We start from the raw sequence: 19108 nt of genomic DNA on the forward strand, positions 1-19108 counted from the left end.
CTGCTTAATAACCAGTGTTGGTTCGTTTATATCCCCGTAACTGAGTGGTTCTGCAAAAGGGACTAATAGAATAAATACCAGGTTTAAAAAAAAATAATAAGTACTAGGGTCAGTTCAGACAATTAAGAATTCTTCAAAGCATTGCTCCAGCATGGCCGCAGTCTAATGACTGAAAGACCTAACGGCCAACTGTAAAACAGAGTTATGTGTCCCAACCCCTGACATCTTCCCATTTGGTCAACAGGGGCCTTTCCTTCGGTTACTTGGCAACCTCACTAGTGCTGGTGCTATATCTAAAAGATACCCAGTACATTCTGTAAAATGGTAAATGTTAGAAAGAGCACCGAACCATAGAAACCATATCAAAGCATGCACAGGAGCTTGAGACAGTCCTGCAGCTCACTGGATCCTCTGTAATCACCGAACCATGGAAAAAATTGACGCTAAATGATGATGGTAGATTAACTTCCTTATAACATTGTTATAAACTAATTTCATTTAAACACTGCAATTAACCAATTTAATTCGAACTTACTTGTAATATTTTTCAATATTTTTGCTAGTCACCAATTTTGGTCCAATTCCATGAATTTTAACAGCCTCTTCATGCTCTGGGTAATAGGCATATAGTGACCGAAATGCACAACCTGTGTCCCGGAATAATATCACAAAATGCTTTGCATCGGATTTCGCAATTTCCTGCAATACAAAACACACACACACACATATATTAGTTTATTCCTGACAAATTACGAATTAGTCCTGTTGGTTGTACAAAAATACTAATTGATCTGAGAGTTATACTCTCAGAAACAGACAGAACCCAAAACCAAACCATTTGTAAAATTATTTGAAGTCAAAGACGGTTTCTATAAGAAGGGGGAAGGACCATTACCTAGCAGAGAGAAGCATCTACAGGAATTGCCAGCAAATAGTCAAAAATAATCCTTTAAGGATATGAAGACAAAATAAGCAGATTTAACCATCAGAGATGGTTGCTGACACACACAGAGAATACTTGACAATGAGGTAAGGCAGAACAGAGGTCATTCCGTACGACTGCCATAGTAGTATAATAATAATAATAATAATAATGATCATCATCATCATCATCAACTGGTAGAAGGACAAAGGAAAAACTCTGGAAAGATGCAGTTATAGAGATGATGAAATATTAATCGCGGTTCTTAACCTGTGGTCCGCAAAGATAGTATTGGGTGGATCCTTGAACTAAATTTAAAATTATATATAAGCATATTAAAGGGGGTCCGTGGGAAAACTCATTTAAACACAAGAAGTCCTTAGTAATGAAAAGACTGGGAACTACCGTATTAGTTAATATTTTCCGTTTTGCCACTAAGTAGGGGAGACAACCCTAGACATATTTCTGATTTCGTCTGACAGTTATAGCTTCCCCTTAGCTTACCAATGACGTAATCATGATTCAGCGGTTCTCAACCTATGTTGGCTCAGTGACCCTTTTTCACCGAATTGCATTTTACCAATGCACCCCTGTACCATGTTTTGCAAATATAAAAATAGCTTATTATCCCTATCCTATTATTATATACCATTCAGCTTGAACCTCTTTTTAGACATTTGAGTGAACACGGAACCCTGCAATTATATCAGGTTTTCTTGCTTTACCAGGCATGTTTTTGCTTTCTCCTGTCACACAATGTCCAATGCAGGGTTTTGTGGCTGAGAAGACCCGGCAAATAAAGTGAGATCACAGCTGTCACCTACACCAATGTTGTATAACCAGCCCACTCAAAAAGTACCCTTGGGTCGTAGGGTGACATGCTGTGCTTGAGGAGACCTATTGAGTCAAGTACATCAAAATAAAAATCAAATCAAATGGAAATTGTAGTTGTGGTCCCCGTGTAGGTGGCACGTAAAAAGCACCATCCAAACGTGGTCAATGCCAGCTCCCTCTCCCCGACTGGCTTCCGTGTTGGTGGCACATAAAAAGCACCGTCCAATTGTGGTTGATGCCAGCAACCTTCAGGCCCATGCCGGTTGCATGTAAAAATCACCCACTGCACTCTCAGAGTGGTTGGCGTTAGGAAGGGCATCCAGCTGCAGAAACTCTGCCAAATCAGATTGGTGTCTGGTGTAGCCTTCTGCCTTGCCAGTCCTCAGTCAAATCGTCCAACCCATGCTAGCATGAAAGGCAGACGTTAAACGATGATGACAATATTTATTAACCTGGAAAAATAGAGGAAACGATAACAGCAGGAATGCCTATGGCTCTAGTAGGTCTGCTTAGTGACATGTACTGCTGGGTGGAAGTTGACCTAGGGCTAAAGAACAATAACAACAACAACAGATAGACAAGGGTGGAACTGTAAAAACAAAAAAAATGATATGACTAACCTCTAAGACTTTATTTTTCAGATCTAAGTTCACACATCCTGCTAAACAACAATGACTAATGGCATTAATTATAATGTGACGGTTTGACTTGGAGCTTGGTTTCACAAAGAGTTTGGGACCTGGAAAAGAGTCAAGAGGCACACGTGTGTGTGTATAAGCAGAACAACAACAACAACAACATCGTTTGGGGATTTGAACAGAAAGAAAAGAAGTCAAGTTTTGTAGGAGACACACTGTACTAAACACACACACACACATATATATATATACACACACACATAAGGAGTAAGGGAGTAAAGAACCCCTTCAGTCACAAATGACCATGAGATTGCACCTAGAAAGGTCTCCTCCAAGGAACAAGTACGAGCAAGTTTGTTTTTTATGGAAGACCAGCAGTCGCCCATGCATACCAGCCTCCCCCTCTCCACACCACTGATGTTATCCAAGGGAAAGGCAAAGGGGCTGATACAGCTTGGCACCAGTGGCATTGGAACCCATTTCTACAGCTAAGTGAACTGGAACAACGTGAAATAAAGGGTCTTACTCAAGAACACAACACACAGCCTGGTCCGGGAATCGAACTCACTACCTCATGATTGTGAGCCCGATGTTGTAACCAATACGCCACACACACACACACACACTCGCACATACATACAAATAAAGTGTCTTGCTCAAGAAGACAACACAACTCAGTCCAAGAATCGAACTCACTACCTCGTGATTGTGAGCCTGATGCTCTAACCAATAAGCCACACACACACACACACACACACACGTATATATACACACACATACACACACACTCGCACACACAGACAGAACCAACACAATACCTGTATAGTCCGAACCAGCAGTTGAACCTGCATCACTGCTACTCTCAGTACTCTTACCACTCTTCCTACCAAATCGGTACAAGTCTGGAAAACGGTAACAGAAATGCCAACATGAGCCGACAGACAAAACAGAGACAACAACAACAACAACAATTAATAATAATCAAAGACACTTTAATAAACAGTTAATTAACAATTGGACAGCAGAAAATATCATCTGAAATGATATGCATGGTTGCTGCCATGCAAAATTAGTTTTAGAATTTGATAGCAAGGAACTCTTGTCATGACTCAACTATGGTACTGTGATGCTGAGATTAGAGCACAGCACTTGCAGGGCAGACCAACAGCGCCACAGAGTGTCCCAAACCGAAACGGATGCAAAGTGAGAAGCAGAGATGTCCAACAGATTATCTCTTTTGATGTTTATACTAATGTTCACAAGCACTGCCATTTTATCTACTCACAATGTGAACACTGCCAGAGTCTACACTCATTATTATTATATACCCTCACCTATATATATATATATATATATATATATATATATATACTGCCAGCGTCTATACTTACCAAATAAACGCTGCCAGTTCTTGCATTCACTCCAAAAACACTTCCAATCTGTACTCATCATATAAACATTGTGAACCAAGAACTCTTAGGTAAGATTTCTTAATTTAGTTTCAAGACATTATAGCAATGTGCCTTGAGTCAAATAAAGAACAGAATAAAAGACATCTTGAAGGAAGAAAAACATCTAATTTTTTCTGCAATTGAGTGGGGAGGGGGTCAGAGAGAGAGAGAGAGAGTATAAAAGCATGTTTGATAATGATAATTATAATAATATCAAAATTAAAAGAAGAAGGGTGCCATTGTCGTCTAGTGAATGCTATTTCGACATTCCATGTGTCTTCAACAGGTTCAAAAAATAATTTTGTCAATCTACTTCATTTTGGTTAATATATAAAGGATTGAGGTAACCCCTCCAGTTGACAATGGCATGCTTCTTCTAATTTTGACTCTATATCTTCTGGAGGAATTACCTCAATCCTTTATATATCAATAATAAAAATAATAATAATAATACTGAAATACAAAAAGGATAGTTCCTCACAAAACTTTCAAAGGTAATTCTTATAAGAAGCAGTAAAAAAACTCTCAGTTCTGAGGGTTAACTGAAATTATTGAAGTTTCTTGTGGTTCCATGCTGCTGGCTGCCAAAATGACAACTAAATAGCAGAATTTTTATTTGGGAAGTTCTTAGAGACTACTGGGCATATCCTAGAGATTTGTCTCTCATCACCTCTTAATTACAAAAACTAAACCACATCTAATATCACTGGGTATGAGCAAATGTGGGAGGCCCTAAATTGTCAGTGAACCTGCTAGAAATAACAGCTACATCTCCTGCAAATCATACTCGTTTAATGTAGTTCTAAATACACAATGTCTGAATTATCTTTGAAATAACTCGGCCAGATCAGTGCCGATTTACAGGCTACAACAACAACAACAGGAATCCTGGAGGTACAGGAGTTTATAAACTTCCAGACAAGATTCAGTGCTACAAGACATGTTAGCAGTCACAGAAGATAGAGATTCCGGTAAAAGGAACCATGGGCTACAAAGATGCAAGAGATCGCTTCATTAGAACACTACAGCCAGAGGTTAGCCTGGCTGCTATGAACTGAGGCGGCACAGTTTACGGTGACTGGTAAGGATATTAGGGTTCAATTGCAGAGGGAAGACATGAATGATAGAGGAGGAGATGGTTCAACGAATGATACAAGAAGATGTGGTTGTTGGATTTTAGGTTGAGGGCAGAAGATGCAAAAGTCATAAGAAGAAATGATGTTATTCTATTATGATCGATTACAATGAGAGATGAACTTAAAGAGCATGAGGTTGGCCTCAGGTCAGCTCTGATGAACAAAAACATTCCAGGCATGACCATCTGGCCCAGTGGTTCTCAACGAGGGTCTATACAGAATTTTGTTGTTAAAATTTATCTGAAAATGGTTTACACTTCTACATAAAACATTTTAATGGATTTTTTTAAAATTAAATTCTTAATATTTAATTCTAAAGATATATGATTTTTATCTAAACAATGGAATAAAAGGGAACCATACAGAAAAAAATGATTGAAAACCACTGACCTGGACCTTTCACAGACAGGGTTGGCCAAAAGTCACCCGACAGTAAATCAAAAATCCCATAAATACTTAATATTCAATTTTATTTATTCATTCCAATTATGAATCTTTAATAATTGAATGCTGCAAGTTAAAATCACCATTTTATTTTCTTCAACATTTTGTCTATAAAATAATTTTTTGTTTTAATCTAGGAATTAAATGGTTTTGATTTACTGTCAGGTGACTTTTGGCCAACCCTGTCTATCTTGGAATGCATTCACCTTTTCGTACCTTGTTTTGACGCAATTTAAAGGAATTTAGTTGCATCATTTGTTAAAAGTAAACATTGTAAACAGATGAGAGAGAGAGAGAGAAAGAGGTGGAGAGAGAGAGAAAGAGGTGGAGAGAGAGAGAGAGATACCAGAGAGAGAGAAAGAGGGAGAGAGAGAGATTACTGAAGTGAAATGTTACCATGCAGTCAATCATCAGCTGACGTTCATTACATAACGAAGAACAGGTGAGAGGACAGTAATGAAGATGACCATGCAATGTGTATACTTTACAGATCCAATGTAGGCAGGATCAACAACAAAAAGTTATTCCATCCAGTGAGAGATAAATATCAATTTAACATACACAATAACAGAAGAGCTAGTTTCATGCTTTAGAGATACATCAAATTAGCAGGTACACATAACCTTCTTGGAGATACAAGGCATGTTATATATACCTGCCAATTTAATTTATCTTAACACATGAAACTATAAGTAGCTGTGTGTGTGTGTGTGTGTGTGTGTGTGTGTGTGTGCTGTATATGTCAGTATATAAGGGAACTGGGCATATAAGATATATTACCAAATTACTTAACTAGCCATCAACCATTCGTTGAGGTAACAACTTATGGAAAATTTGGGGTCACATTTTATAGCAGGAGTATCAGACAGCAGCCTGTTTTGCTGAAAGAGGTTATTTGCTTTGCCTGAAGGTTAAAAGGTCTTCTTATCATCATCATCATCATCATCATCGTTTAACGTCCGCTTTCCATGCTAGCATGGGTTGGACGATTTGACTGAGGACTGGTGAAACCGGATGGCAACACCAGGCTCCAGTCTGATTTGGCAGAGTTTCTACAGCTGGATGCCCTTCCTAACGCCAACCACTCAGAGAGTGTAGTGGGTGCTTTTACGTGTCACCCGCACGAAAACGGCCACGCTCGAAATGGTGTCTTTTATGTGCCACCCGCACAAGCCAGTCCAGGGGCACTGGCAACGATCTCGCTCGAAAATCCTACAGGAGCCAGTCAGGCGGTACTGGCAACGGCCACGCTCAAAATGGTGCATCTCATGTGCCACCCGCACAAGAACCAGTCCAGGGGCACTGGCAACGATCTTACTTGGCTTGCCGGGTCTTCTCACGCACAGCCCATTTCCAAAGGTCTCGGTCCGTAGTCATCGCCTCGGTGAGGCCCAATGTACGAAGGTCTTGCCTCACCACCTCAGCCCAGGTCTTCCTGGGCCTACCTCTTCCACGGGTTCCCTCAACTGTTAGGGTGTGGCACTTTTTCACGCAGCTATCCTCCTCCATTCTCACCACATGTCCATACCAGCGCAATCGTCTCTCTTGCACGCCACAACTGATGCTTCTAATGTTCAGCTTTTCTCTCAAGATACTTACACTCTGACGGGTATTCACATTGACATTACACATCCAACGGAGCATACTGGCTTCATTCCTTGCGAGCTTACGTATGTCCTCAGCAGTTACAGCCCATGTTTCACTGCCATGTAGCATGGTTGTTCGTACGCATGCGTCATACAGTCTGCCTTTTACTCTGAGTGAGAGTCCCTTTGTCGCCAGCAGGGGTAAGAGCTCTCTAAACTTTGCCCAGGCTATTCTTATTCTAGCAGCTACACTTTCAGCGCACCCACCCCCACTACTAACTTGGTCGCCCAGATAGCGGAAGCTATCGACTACCTCTAGTTTTTCACCCTGGAATGAGATAGAAGTTGTTTCCTGTTTGTTTGCAGTCTTTATTGCACCTGAACATCTGCCACAAACAAAAACTAACTTGCTAGTTAACCTGCCTTTGATGTTGCTGCACCTCTTATGTGTCCATAGCTTGCACCGGGTACATCTTATAGAGTTACTACCTACTCCTTTTCTACATACTGAGCAGGGCCATCTACCTGAAGGGGTTTGTGTTTTATCTACCTTCCTACTTATTAGGATTTTGGTTTTAGCTAGGTTGACTCTAAGGCCCTTCAATTCTAGACCTTGCTTCCACACCTGAAACTTCTCCTCTAGTTCTGATAGTGACTCCGCAATTAGGGCAAGGTCATCAGCATAGAGGAGCTCCCAGGGGCAACCTGTCTTGAACTCCTCTGTGATTGCCTGGAGGACTATGGTAAATAATAGGGGGCTGAGGACGGAACCTTGGTGGACCCCTACCTCTACCCGGAATTCATTGCTGTACTCATTTCCAACCCTCACCTTACTGGCCGCATCTCTGTACATGGCTCGCACAGCTCTCACTAGCCATTCTTCTATCCCAAGTTTCCTCATTGACCACCAGATAAGGGATCGGGGGACCCTGTCAAAGGCTTTCTCCATGTCAACGAAAGCCAGGTACAGAGGTTTATCCTTGGCTAGGTGCCAGCATATACTGTGTGTGTGTGTGTGTGTGTGTGTGTGTGTGTTTGTGTGTGTGTGTTTGTGTGTGTGTGTGGAGAGAGCAGGGGGAGGGGCAGCACCGATGTCTATAAATGTGTAGTCAGAGAGACAATCACAATGAAATTTTGGAACCCTTAACAACCAAATTCATTGCATCCCTAACATTTGTAACCTGGACAAGAGAGCATTTTAAGGAGAGACACAGTAATAATTTTCATTTGAATGTACAAGAGACAAACAGACAGACGAAAACAGAGAACCATACTCTAAAAAGGTGTTTAGATTTCAATTTCCTCTTCACCAATATTCAATACCCAGCTACAGTCTATGAGTCTCTGTCATCCCAGAGCTGTTTTCTAAATACTAAGTATTCCAAGGAATCCAGGGAGTTATTTTGGTAAAACTTTACAAAAATACAATAAAATTCGTAATGAGAAAACAAAAACACAAAAAAAAGAATTCTTTTAATCTTCTTCCTTTTTCTTAAATTTCAAATTCAAACTTGTATCCCTGCCAAGATTTATCTAGAAATGATTATCTCCCTTACAACAACGGCTTACCAAAGCGGATCAGTGTTTGTGGCGAATTTTTAAAAGCTTTTATTTGTCTACTAAATTCTATGAATGTTCGAGACTAGGTTTGCATCTGCTCATCAAAATTTGTGAAATAACTAAGTTTGAGGGATTTTCTTAGCAAAAAAAACTTAAGTATCTTGCAAGGCTTCCTAAAACCTTATCAATTAGTTTGGACTCTTTGAAGATCATTAACTGTTAGAAACTCATAAAATCTTCAAAATATGAAAAAAAAATATTTGAAGACCAAATGGGTTTCAAAAATTGTTGTTTAGCATCAGAGTGGCAGGTATATGAACAAAGCTAGTCCAGCCATGACCATCCTGTTGTCTTCGTACATAAAACTAACCTAAGACAGAAATTATCTTTATATGAAAGGTGGAGAAGACACCAACAGGCCAAGCTAATTACTCATTAGCAATACTACAACAACTTGGTCAATTATCAGCTCTAGTTCTGAAAGAAAGTATCACTAAACTAGCAGAACAGCATTTCAGATAAAGCTTTAATTAATTTGTGATTTAATTAAAAACTTGTCCCGAAAATTCCATACTTATATTCAGATAAAAAGGTGCATCATTAATTAGTAGTAATGAGGAAAAGATAATTTTTTTTTTTAAGACTGTTGCTTATGAGAAGTGTCTATATTTTAAGGGTTGTAGAAACATGCCCCAGGCCCTACGGTAAACATGTGCAGAGTTATGGTGAAACTTGAGGAGAGGGACCCTTAACTAGAAACATGCACAGATGTAACATGCAATCCAATAACATTTTAGTGGTTGATGTAGTGTTGTCAATGATATCTGCAGAGGACTACTGTTGAACACACACTCAACACCCACCACCCTTGCCATCCCCACGTTTGGGGTCTCATTTTTCTTGGGTTCAATGGACTCATAAAACCGGTCACACAGTTTCTATGACACGTGAGTGATCAAGATCACAACAATCTCCCCTCAAGTCAGCATTTCAGAGGGAAGAGAGGAGCGGGGGACAAGTTGACTGCATGACCCCCTGCACCTGACTGGCATTTTCACCATCATCATCATCATCATCGTTTAACGTCCGCTTTCCATGCTAGCATGGGTTGGACAATTTGACTGAGGACTGGTGAGCCAGATGGCTACACCAGGCTCCAATCTGATTTGGCAGAGTTTCTACAGTTGGATGCCCTTCCTAACACCAACCACTCCAAGAATATAGTGGGTGCTTTTACGTGCCACCGGCACAAGGGCCAGTCAGGCAATGCTGAAATACATTTTTTCCAACATGTTAACGATTCTGCCAGTGTACCAACTTCTTCCCTAAATGGAACTGTGATTATTTCTCAACGACTCCATTGTCGGCGTAAACATGGCATTTGTAATATATCCTCAATTCTGATTTTTACTGAAGGTTTTACAGTAAAAATATTCTTCTTAAATCTGAAATAATTTCAACGTCAACCATAAGTCAAACGTCTTGACTGGGTGAAATGAGTTGTAGAACAAGACTTGTACAGACAGACACTGCCGTGAATAAATACTAGAGATATCAGCAGTTAATGTTGTCAAACTGCAATATCAAATTTCAAGACAATTCATAGAACTACAGAACCATATATAGAATGGAAGAAGGGATTCCTGATAAATGGTCAACTCTGATCAATTACAGAATCACACTGACACAAACATTCAGAGCTCCCAATCAACCAATTCTTTCAAAGTAAAGACTAAAAATATGGTGAAAAGTGTGTAAAAAGAATACTACAGAACTAAAAGTGATGTAAAGTTGCTAGCTCCCATCAGCACCACCACCATCTACAGCAACACTAGCTTTGTCACTACACCCACCACCACCACCACCACAACAACCATTTCTATCATGCCAAGAGTCAGTCACCAACTAGAATCTACAGAGATGTTTATATGTTGGAAGCAGTAAAACTGCAACATGCAGTCGGATGAACAAAGGAATATTTACCTGGGGATGGTGGCCGTCTGCCAGTTCCGTAACGACCAGAGTGATTTTGTTGTGTGAATAGGCTCATCATCACTAGAGGAAGAGGAAGAACAATCAAAACAGCCCCTCCTAGAACTCCATCTTCAGGCTCGGTCACTTTACCGACAGCCTGTGTCAGGGAGTTGTCGCAAGACTTACAATGATATTTGGAAGGTTTACTTCATGCAAATAATTATTGTTTCACGGGAAGAGGGAGAAAAATTATGATTTTTATTTAATATTATCCAGGAACAAGGAGGTGACAGAATGGACAATTTTTGAATTTATACAAAAATTTATTCTATCTGCAACTCACTAAAGTTTAAAATATAAACTTAAAACTTAAAGTTCTTAAATTTATCGGATAAGATGAGTGAGGTTTAATTTCTTTGCTTACACATTATATATAATTAACAAATGTTTAATTAATATCTGTAATTTATTTTTATATACTTCATAACAATATATAACCCCTACTCTCCCTGCTGTCAAGGTTGATTCTAACATCCAAGCGTTTGTTAATTTACCATTTCAATGTTGGTGCAATTAATCTGTAAGACCAAATCCCCATTCTTCAATCCAAATTAATTTCAAAAATTAAAAAAAAATTACGATTACAGACCATTTGGTAATTTACAGTCAATACCCATGACTTTCAGAAACATTTTTTCAAGCTCAGAATTGCTGAAGCATGGAATAAACCACCCACCTCAGTTGTTAGCGGTTGGGATGCTATGTCCTTCAAAACTTCCTGAAATTCACCAACAACAGTACCCCTGATGTCCCCCAACCTTTACTTTTTTTTTTTTTGTTTTAACGATTCATTTACTGTCCATGCACTTTTGGTTACTTTGTTGTGATGGGTTGTAGTGCACCTGAGCACTGTAAACAATAAGTTCATTGTTATTATTATTATTATTATTACTACTACATAAAGTTGTAGAAGGAGGACAAAACTAGAGAAACCTTGTTTATAACAAAAGAATTTAATGACTCGTCCAGTATTATTTCAGCACAATTTTACTAATCAAATTCAGCTCTGAACTGAGCGGAACTGGACTGGACTGGTTTCAACTGGTCTGGACTAAATGCTAATTCCATTCAAGTAAAGAATTTCAAATTTAAAAAAGAAAAAGAAAAAAAAAACAGTTCAGATGAATTATTAAGATAAAATTTTTATCCAACGCGAGAAGCAGGTGAGAAATGATAGGAGTTAATTAGATTAATTCTAAAGTAGTTTACCTGGAGATGGAGGTCTTCTGCCAAAGTTAGTGCGCCCCGAGTTGCCTTGATTTGCCAGTAAGTTCATTGACACTACAAAGAAAAGAAAAATTATATCAAACATTAGTTTCAAAAGTAACAGTTTTATTGGAAATTAAATATATACATTTATGCTAATTAATTTATTTAATTAGAATCAGTGTCATTTTAAATATTGCACTAATTTCCTAAGTACACTAAGAAGAGTAAAATTAAACATTTCAAATAACGACAACTGGCTACAAAAATATAAAGTCACAGGGTTTATAAAATAGTTCTAATGTTTAATTAAGGTTTACAGAGAATTTATAAAACAATTAAGATATAAATAACAGCAAGAAAAAGACACCTTTTGCATTCATAGGCTTCAAGTGGTGACAGTAAAATTCAATATTCTTAGAAATATACAAAACCCCACATCAAATATAAAAGCAAGACCAATGGTTTGGCAATTAGGCATGCAGATGTAATTAAATCTTAATTAATCTTTTAAAATTATCCAGAGAAACTTTAAGACATGACTACTTTAACACATTAACCACATGTCTCCAATGGTGCTTCATTGCAAACTTCACACAACCATCATATGCACCACCAGTGGTACAATTTTCAGAATTTGATAAACTATTTTCATTCTGTATCTTTGACATGCATTCCAGGCTATTTAAACTAACATGAATGCTAAATATTGAAGTTTAATTATGAAATATCGTAAAAATGCCAAAAAAAAAAAAAAAAAAAAAAATCACATTTCCTTGTAATTAAACTAATCAGTTTGATTGGAAATATGTGGTGTCACCAGTAAGGTCCAGTAACAGGCTGCAGTGATTAATGTGTTAATGTATATAAACCGTCTACATTATTGTGTTGAGTCCGAAGACTCATAGCATTGGTCAGCTAGTATCCAGAGTTATAAATAACCAAAACCACAACGTTGACCCTCAACGCAACACCAGACCATTACAGTTGAGTGGACTGAAGTAACGTTAAATAAAGTGTCTTGCTCAAATAAACCTTGACCGTACAATCATGAGGGGCAACACCCTGACCAAAAGGCCTTAAATACATATTTTTGCTTATACTTATACAAACAGAATAAAACAATTAACAATTCATAACGAAGGGATTGTTAAAACAAAGCTATACAGTTTATATCTATTCTATTTTTATAAAAAAAAAAAAAAGAAAGGCTGTTAGACTAAAAATTAGTAAATTCCAGTTTAATTATTTTACTGATACCAGTCATTAAGTTGGAGTATCACCCTCTATGAAATGATGAATACATCTTTGGGAAAACTTAAATCAATTATAATCACAAAGCTCTCTATATTCAACTGGTTCCACAAACTGCCAGTTTCGTAGTGAATTACATCTACAGTCAGTGTTGGTGGCGCCACTGTTGTCCATCCATCTGTATTAGCCTCACAACTGGCAGAGATAAGAAACCTTTCTACAAGGCCTGGAGTTTCGGTGGGAGGTGGGACACTCAATTACACCAATTTTATCAACCCAAAGAGGATGAAAGGTAAAGTCCATCTTGGCCGAATTTGAACTTAGAACGTAAAGCCAGAAGACATGCAGCTGAGCATCTTGTCCAACATGCTTATGATTCTGTTGTGCTCACTGCCTTAACTGGACAACACAATAATAATTATAATTATAATATTAATCCTTTCTACTGGAAGTACAAGGCCTGAAATTTGGGAGAGGGGCTAGTCGATTAGATTCCCCCACCCCCGTATGCAACTGGTACTTAATTTATCGACTCTGCAAAGATGAAAGGCAAAGTCGACCTCGGCGGAATTTGAACTCAGAACGTAGTGACAAGTGAAATACTGCTAAGCATTTCATCAAGCATGCTAACGATTCTGCCAGCTCACCGCCTTTGGCATAATTATAATAATAATAATAATAATAATAATAATAATAATAATAATAATAATAATAATAATAATAATAAACTGTTGTTGTTGATCAATGGAAGTTCACTGAGGATTCAGTTGTTTAATCAAATTAATTGTTCATCCAATTAGCACGTAAGTGGCTGAGTATTCCATAGTCATGTGTACTCTTAACTTAATTCCCAATCAGAATCAGTACGACAGAGTGTACAACAAGGTTGTACCTTTGAATTACAGGTACAATCGATTACAGGTAAGAGGATCTCCACCAAATGTTATTTCAAATAATATTTAGAAGAGAGAAAACAGACAGAAAGATGTAACCCATGGTTGTCATAAGAAACCTGTGCAGTGGTGTGTGTGGGGTCTGAAGGGTCAAGTGAAAGAGTCAAGGATACAGAGCTGAAACCTGAAGTGCTGGGTTTATAGCAACAACAGAGAACGAAGCACCACAGACAATTGCCAAGTTGATAGTGAGAGGAACACTAAGAAACTATCAGACCAGTTATAAAATTACAGTCTGCAAATGGAAACTTTGGTATATTAAAGAACTGTGCCAAGAGGAAGGTAGGAGGAAGGATAGGTTAGTATACCTACAGTGGAAATGCCTGAGATTTGACGCAGACTCTTCTACTGTTACTAGAAAAGCAACTAAGGTGCTATATTAAGCCTAGCACAGACAAGGATTAAAGGGTTTTTCTAGATTGTATATATTACATCATAAGAATTCAGTAACTTCCAAAGATGTAAAATAATTTATTTTTAATAATGTAAAGCTTTCCGGTAGCCTTCATGATCCAAAGGGGTTTTTAGCACAACATTTACTTGCTATTACTAACTGAAGCTATGTGAAATGAAGTACCTTGCTCAAGAACCCAATAACCTGGCCCAGGAATTGAACCCACAGCCTTACAATTGCAAGTCCAACAACCTAACCACTAGGTCACACAAGTTCACATTATGTACATTATTTACATTTGGCGGATATTTGTCCTCATCTTGTTTGTTGTTAACATGTTTCGGCTGATATACCCTCCAACCTTCATCAGTTGTCTTGGGGAAACTTCAAACCTGGGTTCTCATTCCTAAGGTATTTTTCAATGCTATTATTATTATTATTATTATTATTATTATTGTTCAGTTGTTTTATTTTTATAACGTGCTTTCACTTCACTACCGAGCGCAGCTCTGTGCGCCTTGGGTATGTGCTGTGGTGCTCTTATGTTTACTGTATTGAAAGTGTTTTGCGTAGAATGTGTGCAGTACCCAGTAGTGCAATTTTCTGTATGTTATATATATTTGTAAGTCCTGGTGTTTTTGTTATGTATTTGTCTGAATATTTTTTTTATTATACCTAAGGCACCTACTATGATAGGAATTGTTTCTGTTTTTAGATTCCACATTCGAGTTACCTCTATTTCCAGGTCTTTGTATTTTGAAAGTTTTTTCCATTTCTTTTAGAGAGACGTTGTCATCTGCTGGTATTGATACATCAATTAGAAAGCTTTTTTTTTCTTCATGATCTTTGACAACTATATCTGGTCTATTTGCCTTAATTTCTCTATCTGTGTGTATTGGCATATCCCAGAGTATGGTTGCTTTCTCGTTTTCTGTGACCTTTTCTGGTGTGTGTTTATACCATCTTTTTTCTGTTGTTATTCCATAGTGTTGGCATAGCTTCCAGTGTATATAGGTCCCAGCTCTGTCGTGTCTGTGAATATATTCCTTCTTAGCCAGGACTGGGCAGCCAGAGATAATATGATTTATTGTTTCCTGTCCATCGCCACATATTCTGCAGTTACTTGTTATGTTTCTTTTCATTATGTGTTTTTGGTAATTTCTGGTGGGGAGGCTTTGGTCTTGTGCAACAATTAAAAGTCCTTCAGTCTCTGCTTTGAGTCCTGAGCTTCTCAGCCATTGCTGGGATTTTTCTCTGTCTATTTCTTTTGCATTTAGTTTAGCCCAGTATTTACCATGTAGGGGCTTTTCTTGCCATCGTTTTATCATGGCCCGTTGCTGTTCTAGTTTTAGTTTGAATTTCATTTGTTTTATAGCTTTTGTTGTTTCTTCTTCTTCTTCTTCGTATTTGTTAGGTAGATTGATTTCTTGTTTGTATTTGTCAGCTTCCTTAAATACTGAAAACAGTTTTTTGTTTTGCTCGTGTTTTGTGGCTATTTGTATTAGTCTTCCTTGCTTCTGGAGTAGGTATTTTTGCAGTCCTATGGTGGTTATTTTATAATAGTTTTCTAGCTGTATAAGACCCCTGCCACCTTCTGTGTGTTGTATATATAGCCTTTCTTTGTCAGATTTTGGGTGGTGCATCCTATATCCTGTCATTATTTTTCTTGTTTTCCTGTCTATTTTAGATAGTTCATTTAGTGTCCAGTTAAGGATGTTGTAGCTGTAGCTTATAACTGGGACAGCTAAAGTGTTGATACCCATTATCTTGTTTTTAGCATTGAGTTTTGTTTTTAGTATTGATCTGACTCGTCTATAGTACTCTTTCTTTATTTTTTCTTTCATTTGTGTGTGTTGTATCCTATCTAGTTCATTGACTCCTAAATACTTGTATTATTATTATTATTATTATCATTATTATTATTATTATTCAGGTCACTGCCTGGAATCGAAATTGGAATCTTGGGGTGAGTAGCCCGGGCTCTTAACCACTACACCATATGCCCATAGTGGTTAAGAGCACAGGCTACTAGCTCCAAGATTCCGAGTTCAATTCCAGGTAGTGACCTGAATGATGATAATAATAATAACATCAAAAAGTACCTTAGGAATGAGAGCCCAGGTTCGAAATTTCCCCAAGACACCTGATGAAGGCTGGAGGGTATAACAGCCGAAATGTTGTGTTAACAACAAACAAGATGAGGACAAATATCCATCAAATGTAAATAATGTAAATAATTCCTCATCTCTTAAATATAGAACTGTAAAGTTCACAATATATTCAGCAGATAATAGTAAATAGTTTTTATTTTAGAAATTATGAGAAATTAATTTTTAGTAATAATTAATAATCTCTACAAATAAATATTATTATTAAATTACTGTTTGGTCCAGTTTAAACCAGCAATGACATTTCAAGCTATTAAAATACAATAAAATAATTTCATATCCTGAGGACATACCTTGCAGTTTCATAAACCAGAACAAATGTTTTACATTTAATTAGTAAATTAAAACAATGATTTAGTTAATTACTTTTAATCAGATATCAATATAAAATAGCAATTACAATAATAATTATATTGAGAAAAAAAAAAAAAGCTGCCTATTTTCATGCAAACTAAGAAAAGTATTACAAAAATATAACCCCAGTGAAATGTTGAACTGATGTGAAATGCTGGTTAGCCTTGTTTGTGTAGCAAAAAGGGGGAATTTTCTAGAATGTAAGAAGAGCAGTTAAAAGGCAGGAACAAGAATAAAAAAAAAGGGGTTATTGGTGAGGCGGTATTGCTTTGGAATTTTCCGATTATTTTTTTTTTTCCCCCTCCCGTCCGTCTTGAAAGCAGAAGCAGCTACTTGAGGTAACTTCTCTACTAAAGGAATTGGACTATTTCAAAGAACTTAACTCACAGTTAATATATTCACAGGCCATTTTCAGATTTTTTTATTTATTTGTTTCAGTCATTAGACTGTGGCCATGCTGGGGCATTGCCCTGAAGAATTTTCTTTTAGTTGAATGTACCAATGCCAGGACTTAATATATATATATTTTTTTTTTTCAGTCTGGTACTTATTCTATCGATCCCTTTTGCTGAGCTGCTAAGTTACGGGGAATAGTAAATTGTTTATTTTAGAAATTATGAGAAATTAATTTTTAGTAATATTAAATAATCTCTAGAAATAAATAATATTATTAAATTACTGTTTGGTCCAGTTTAACCCAGCAATGACATTTCAAGCTATTAAAATACAATAAAATAATTTCAAATCCTGGGGACACACCAACACTGGTTGCCAAGCAGCAGTGGGGGACAGGTACACACACACACATACGCGCGTGTGTGTGTGTGTGTGTGTGTGTGTGTGTGTGTGTGTGTGTGTGTGTGTGTGTGTGTGTGTGTGTGTGTGTGTGTGTGAGAGAGGCTTCTTTCAGTTTCCGTCTACCAAATCCACCCACAAGTAGAACCCAAGACTATAGCAGAAGACACTTAAAGCACCATGGAGTGGGACTGAACCCAGAACCATGTGGTTGGGAAGCAAACTTCATACCACATAACCACTCCTTGCACCAACGGAACACAGCTACATAGATTGGAACATTATCAGAGAACCGCCGGACTGGCCCTCGTGGCGGTGGCACGTAAAAAGCACCCACTACACTTTCGGAGTGGTTGGCGTTAGGAAGGGCATCCAGCTGTAGAAACTCTGCCAAATCAGATTGGAGCCTGGTGTAGCCATCTGGTTCGCCAGTCCTCAGTCGAATCGTCCAACCCATGCTAGCATGGAAAGCGAGCATTAAATGATGATGATGATGAATATCATTCCAAGGAGCTGCAACAACAGTAGTAGGGGTAGTAGTAGCAGCAGCATCAATAGTCTCTGTTCCATCCATGACCAACTCGACTGAAACCTAATCACTAGTAGCTTATGGCTTACAATGGCTGCAGGGAATGGTTAGCATCCTGCAAAGTAGCCTAATGTGAGCCATTGGCTACAACAACTCATGCAAATTTAAGAAATTGCACACACAGCCAACCCATGCTAACAACAATGACAAAAGACAATATCATTACATATTTTTGATCATGAACAAAATAATTTAGGAAAAGCAATCACTTCCCTAGAACCATCCAACTTTGTAAATCTTTTAATTGTTTTTGTGATATCTTCTTCGTTTGCAAGCATTGAAACAGTGAGCAACAGTGGATATATTTAAACAATGAGTTAAGTTTTGATAACGAGAGAGAGAAAGAGGGGAGGAAAAAAAAAGAGGGTAAATGAAAGGGGAGGAGGGGAGGGTGAGCCTGAGCTATGGTTGGGAAAGAGAACAGAATCCAGCGGCAGTTGTTTTCAGTCTATAAATACATATATATAAGCATACATATATACATATGCATTTATAATTTGTCTCTTTGGTTATGTACAAACCTGCTTTCCGGAGTCCGGACCGAGAATAGTGAGGGATGCGTGCTGTAGGAAGATAGATAGAATGACACACTAATGCTGGCAGCAAAACAGCCACTTAGTCTAAACAGATCTGGGAACCTGGGTTTTAGTTCACATTCACTTTACAATAAAACAAAAACAAAATAAAGCAAAGTTTAAAAAAAAAAAATAAACACACATACATACACACACAGAAGAAGAAAAAAAAAAAACACAGCAATCAGGCAATAAAAATTAAAATTATAATCAAA

At 37.8% G+C, this 19108-nt stretch overlaps 1 protein-coding gene across 23 annotated transcripts in view; it reads right to left on the bottom strand.

Moving 5' to 3' along the window:
- The window catches only part of LOC106869997 (uncharacterized), a 178119-nt gene that overhangs the window by 1323 nt on the left and 157688 nt on the right, over positions 1-19108 (bottom strand). For 7 of the 23 annotated variants that reach the window (XM_089351678.1, XM_089351676.1, XM_089351674.1 and 4 more), the window contains 6 exons: positions 18840-18881; positions 11815-11886; positions 10555-10626; positions 3213-3296; positions 2377-2495; positions 536-699 (listed from right to left, as the gene is read on the bottom strand). In XM_089351678.1, the coding sequence (XP_089207804.1) occupies positions 536-699; positions 2377-2495; positions 3213-3296; positions 10555-10626; positions 11815-11886; positions 18840-18881 (553 nt within the window). The remainder of the gene's footprint in view (positions 1-535; positions 700-2376; positions 2496-3212; positions 3297-10554; positions 10627-11814; positions 11887-18839; positions 18882-19108) is intronic. The other 16 variants (XM_089351683.1, XM_089351679.1, XM_089351677.1 and 13 more) reach the window with 3 other exon arrangements.

The sequence above is a fragment of the Octopus bimaculoides genome, chromosome 4, assembly GCF_046866305.1.
Source record: "Octopus bimaculoides isolate indiv1 chromosome 4, ASM4686630v1, whole genome shotgun sequence".
In the NCBI taxonomy this organism is placed as follows: domain Eukaryota; kingdom Metazoa; phylum Mollusca; class Cephalopoda; order Octopoda; family Octopodidae; genus Octopus; species Octopus bimaculoides.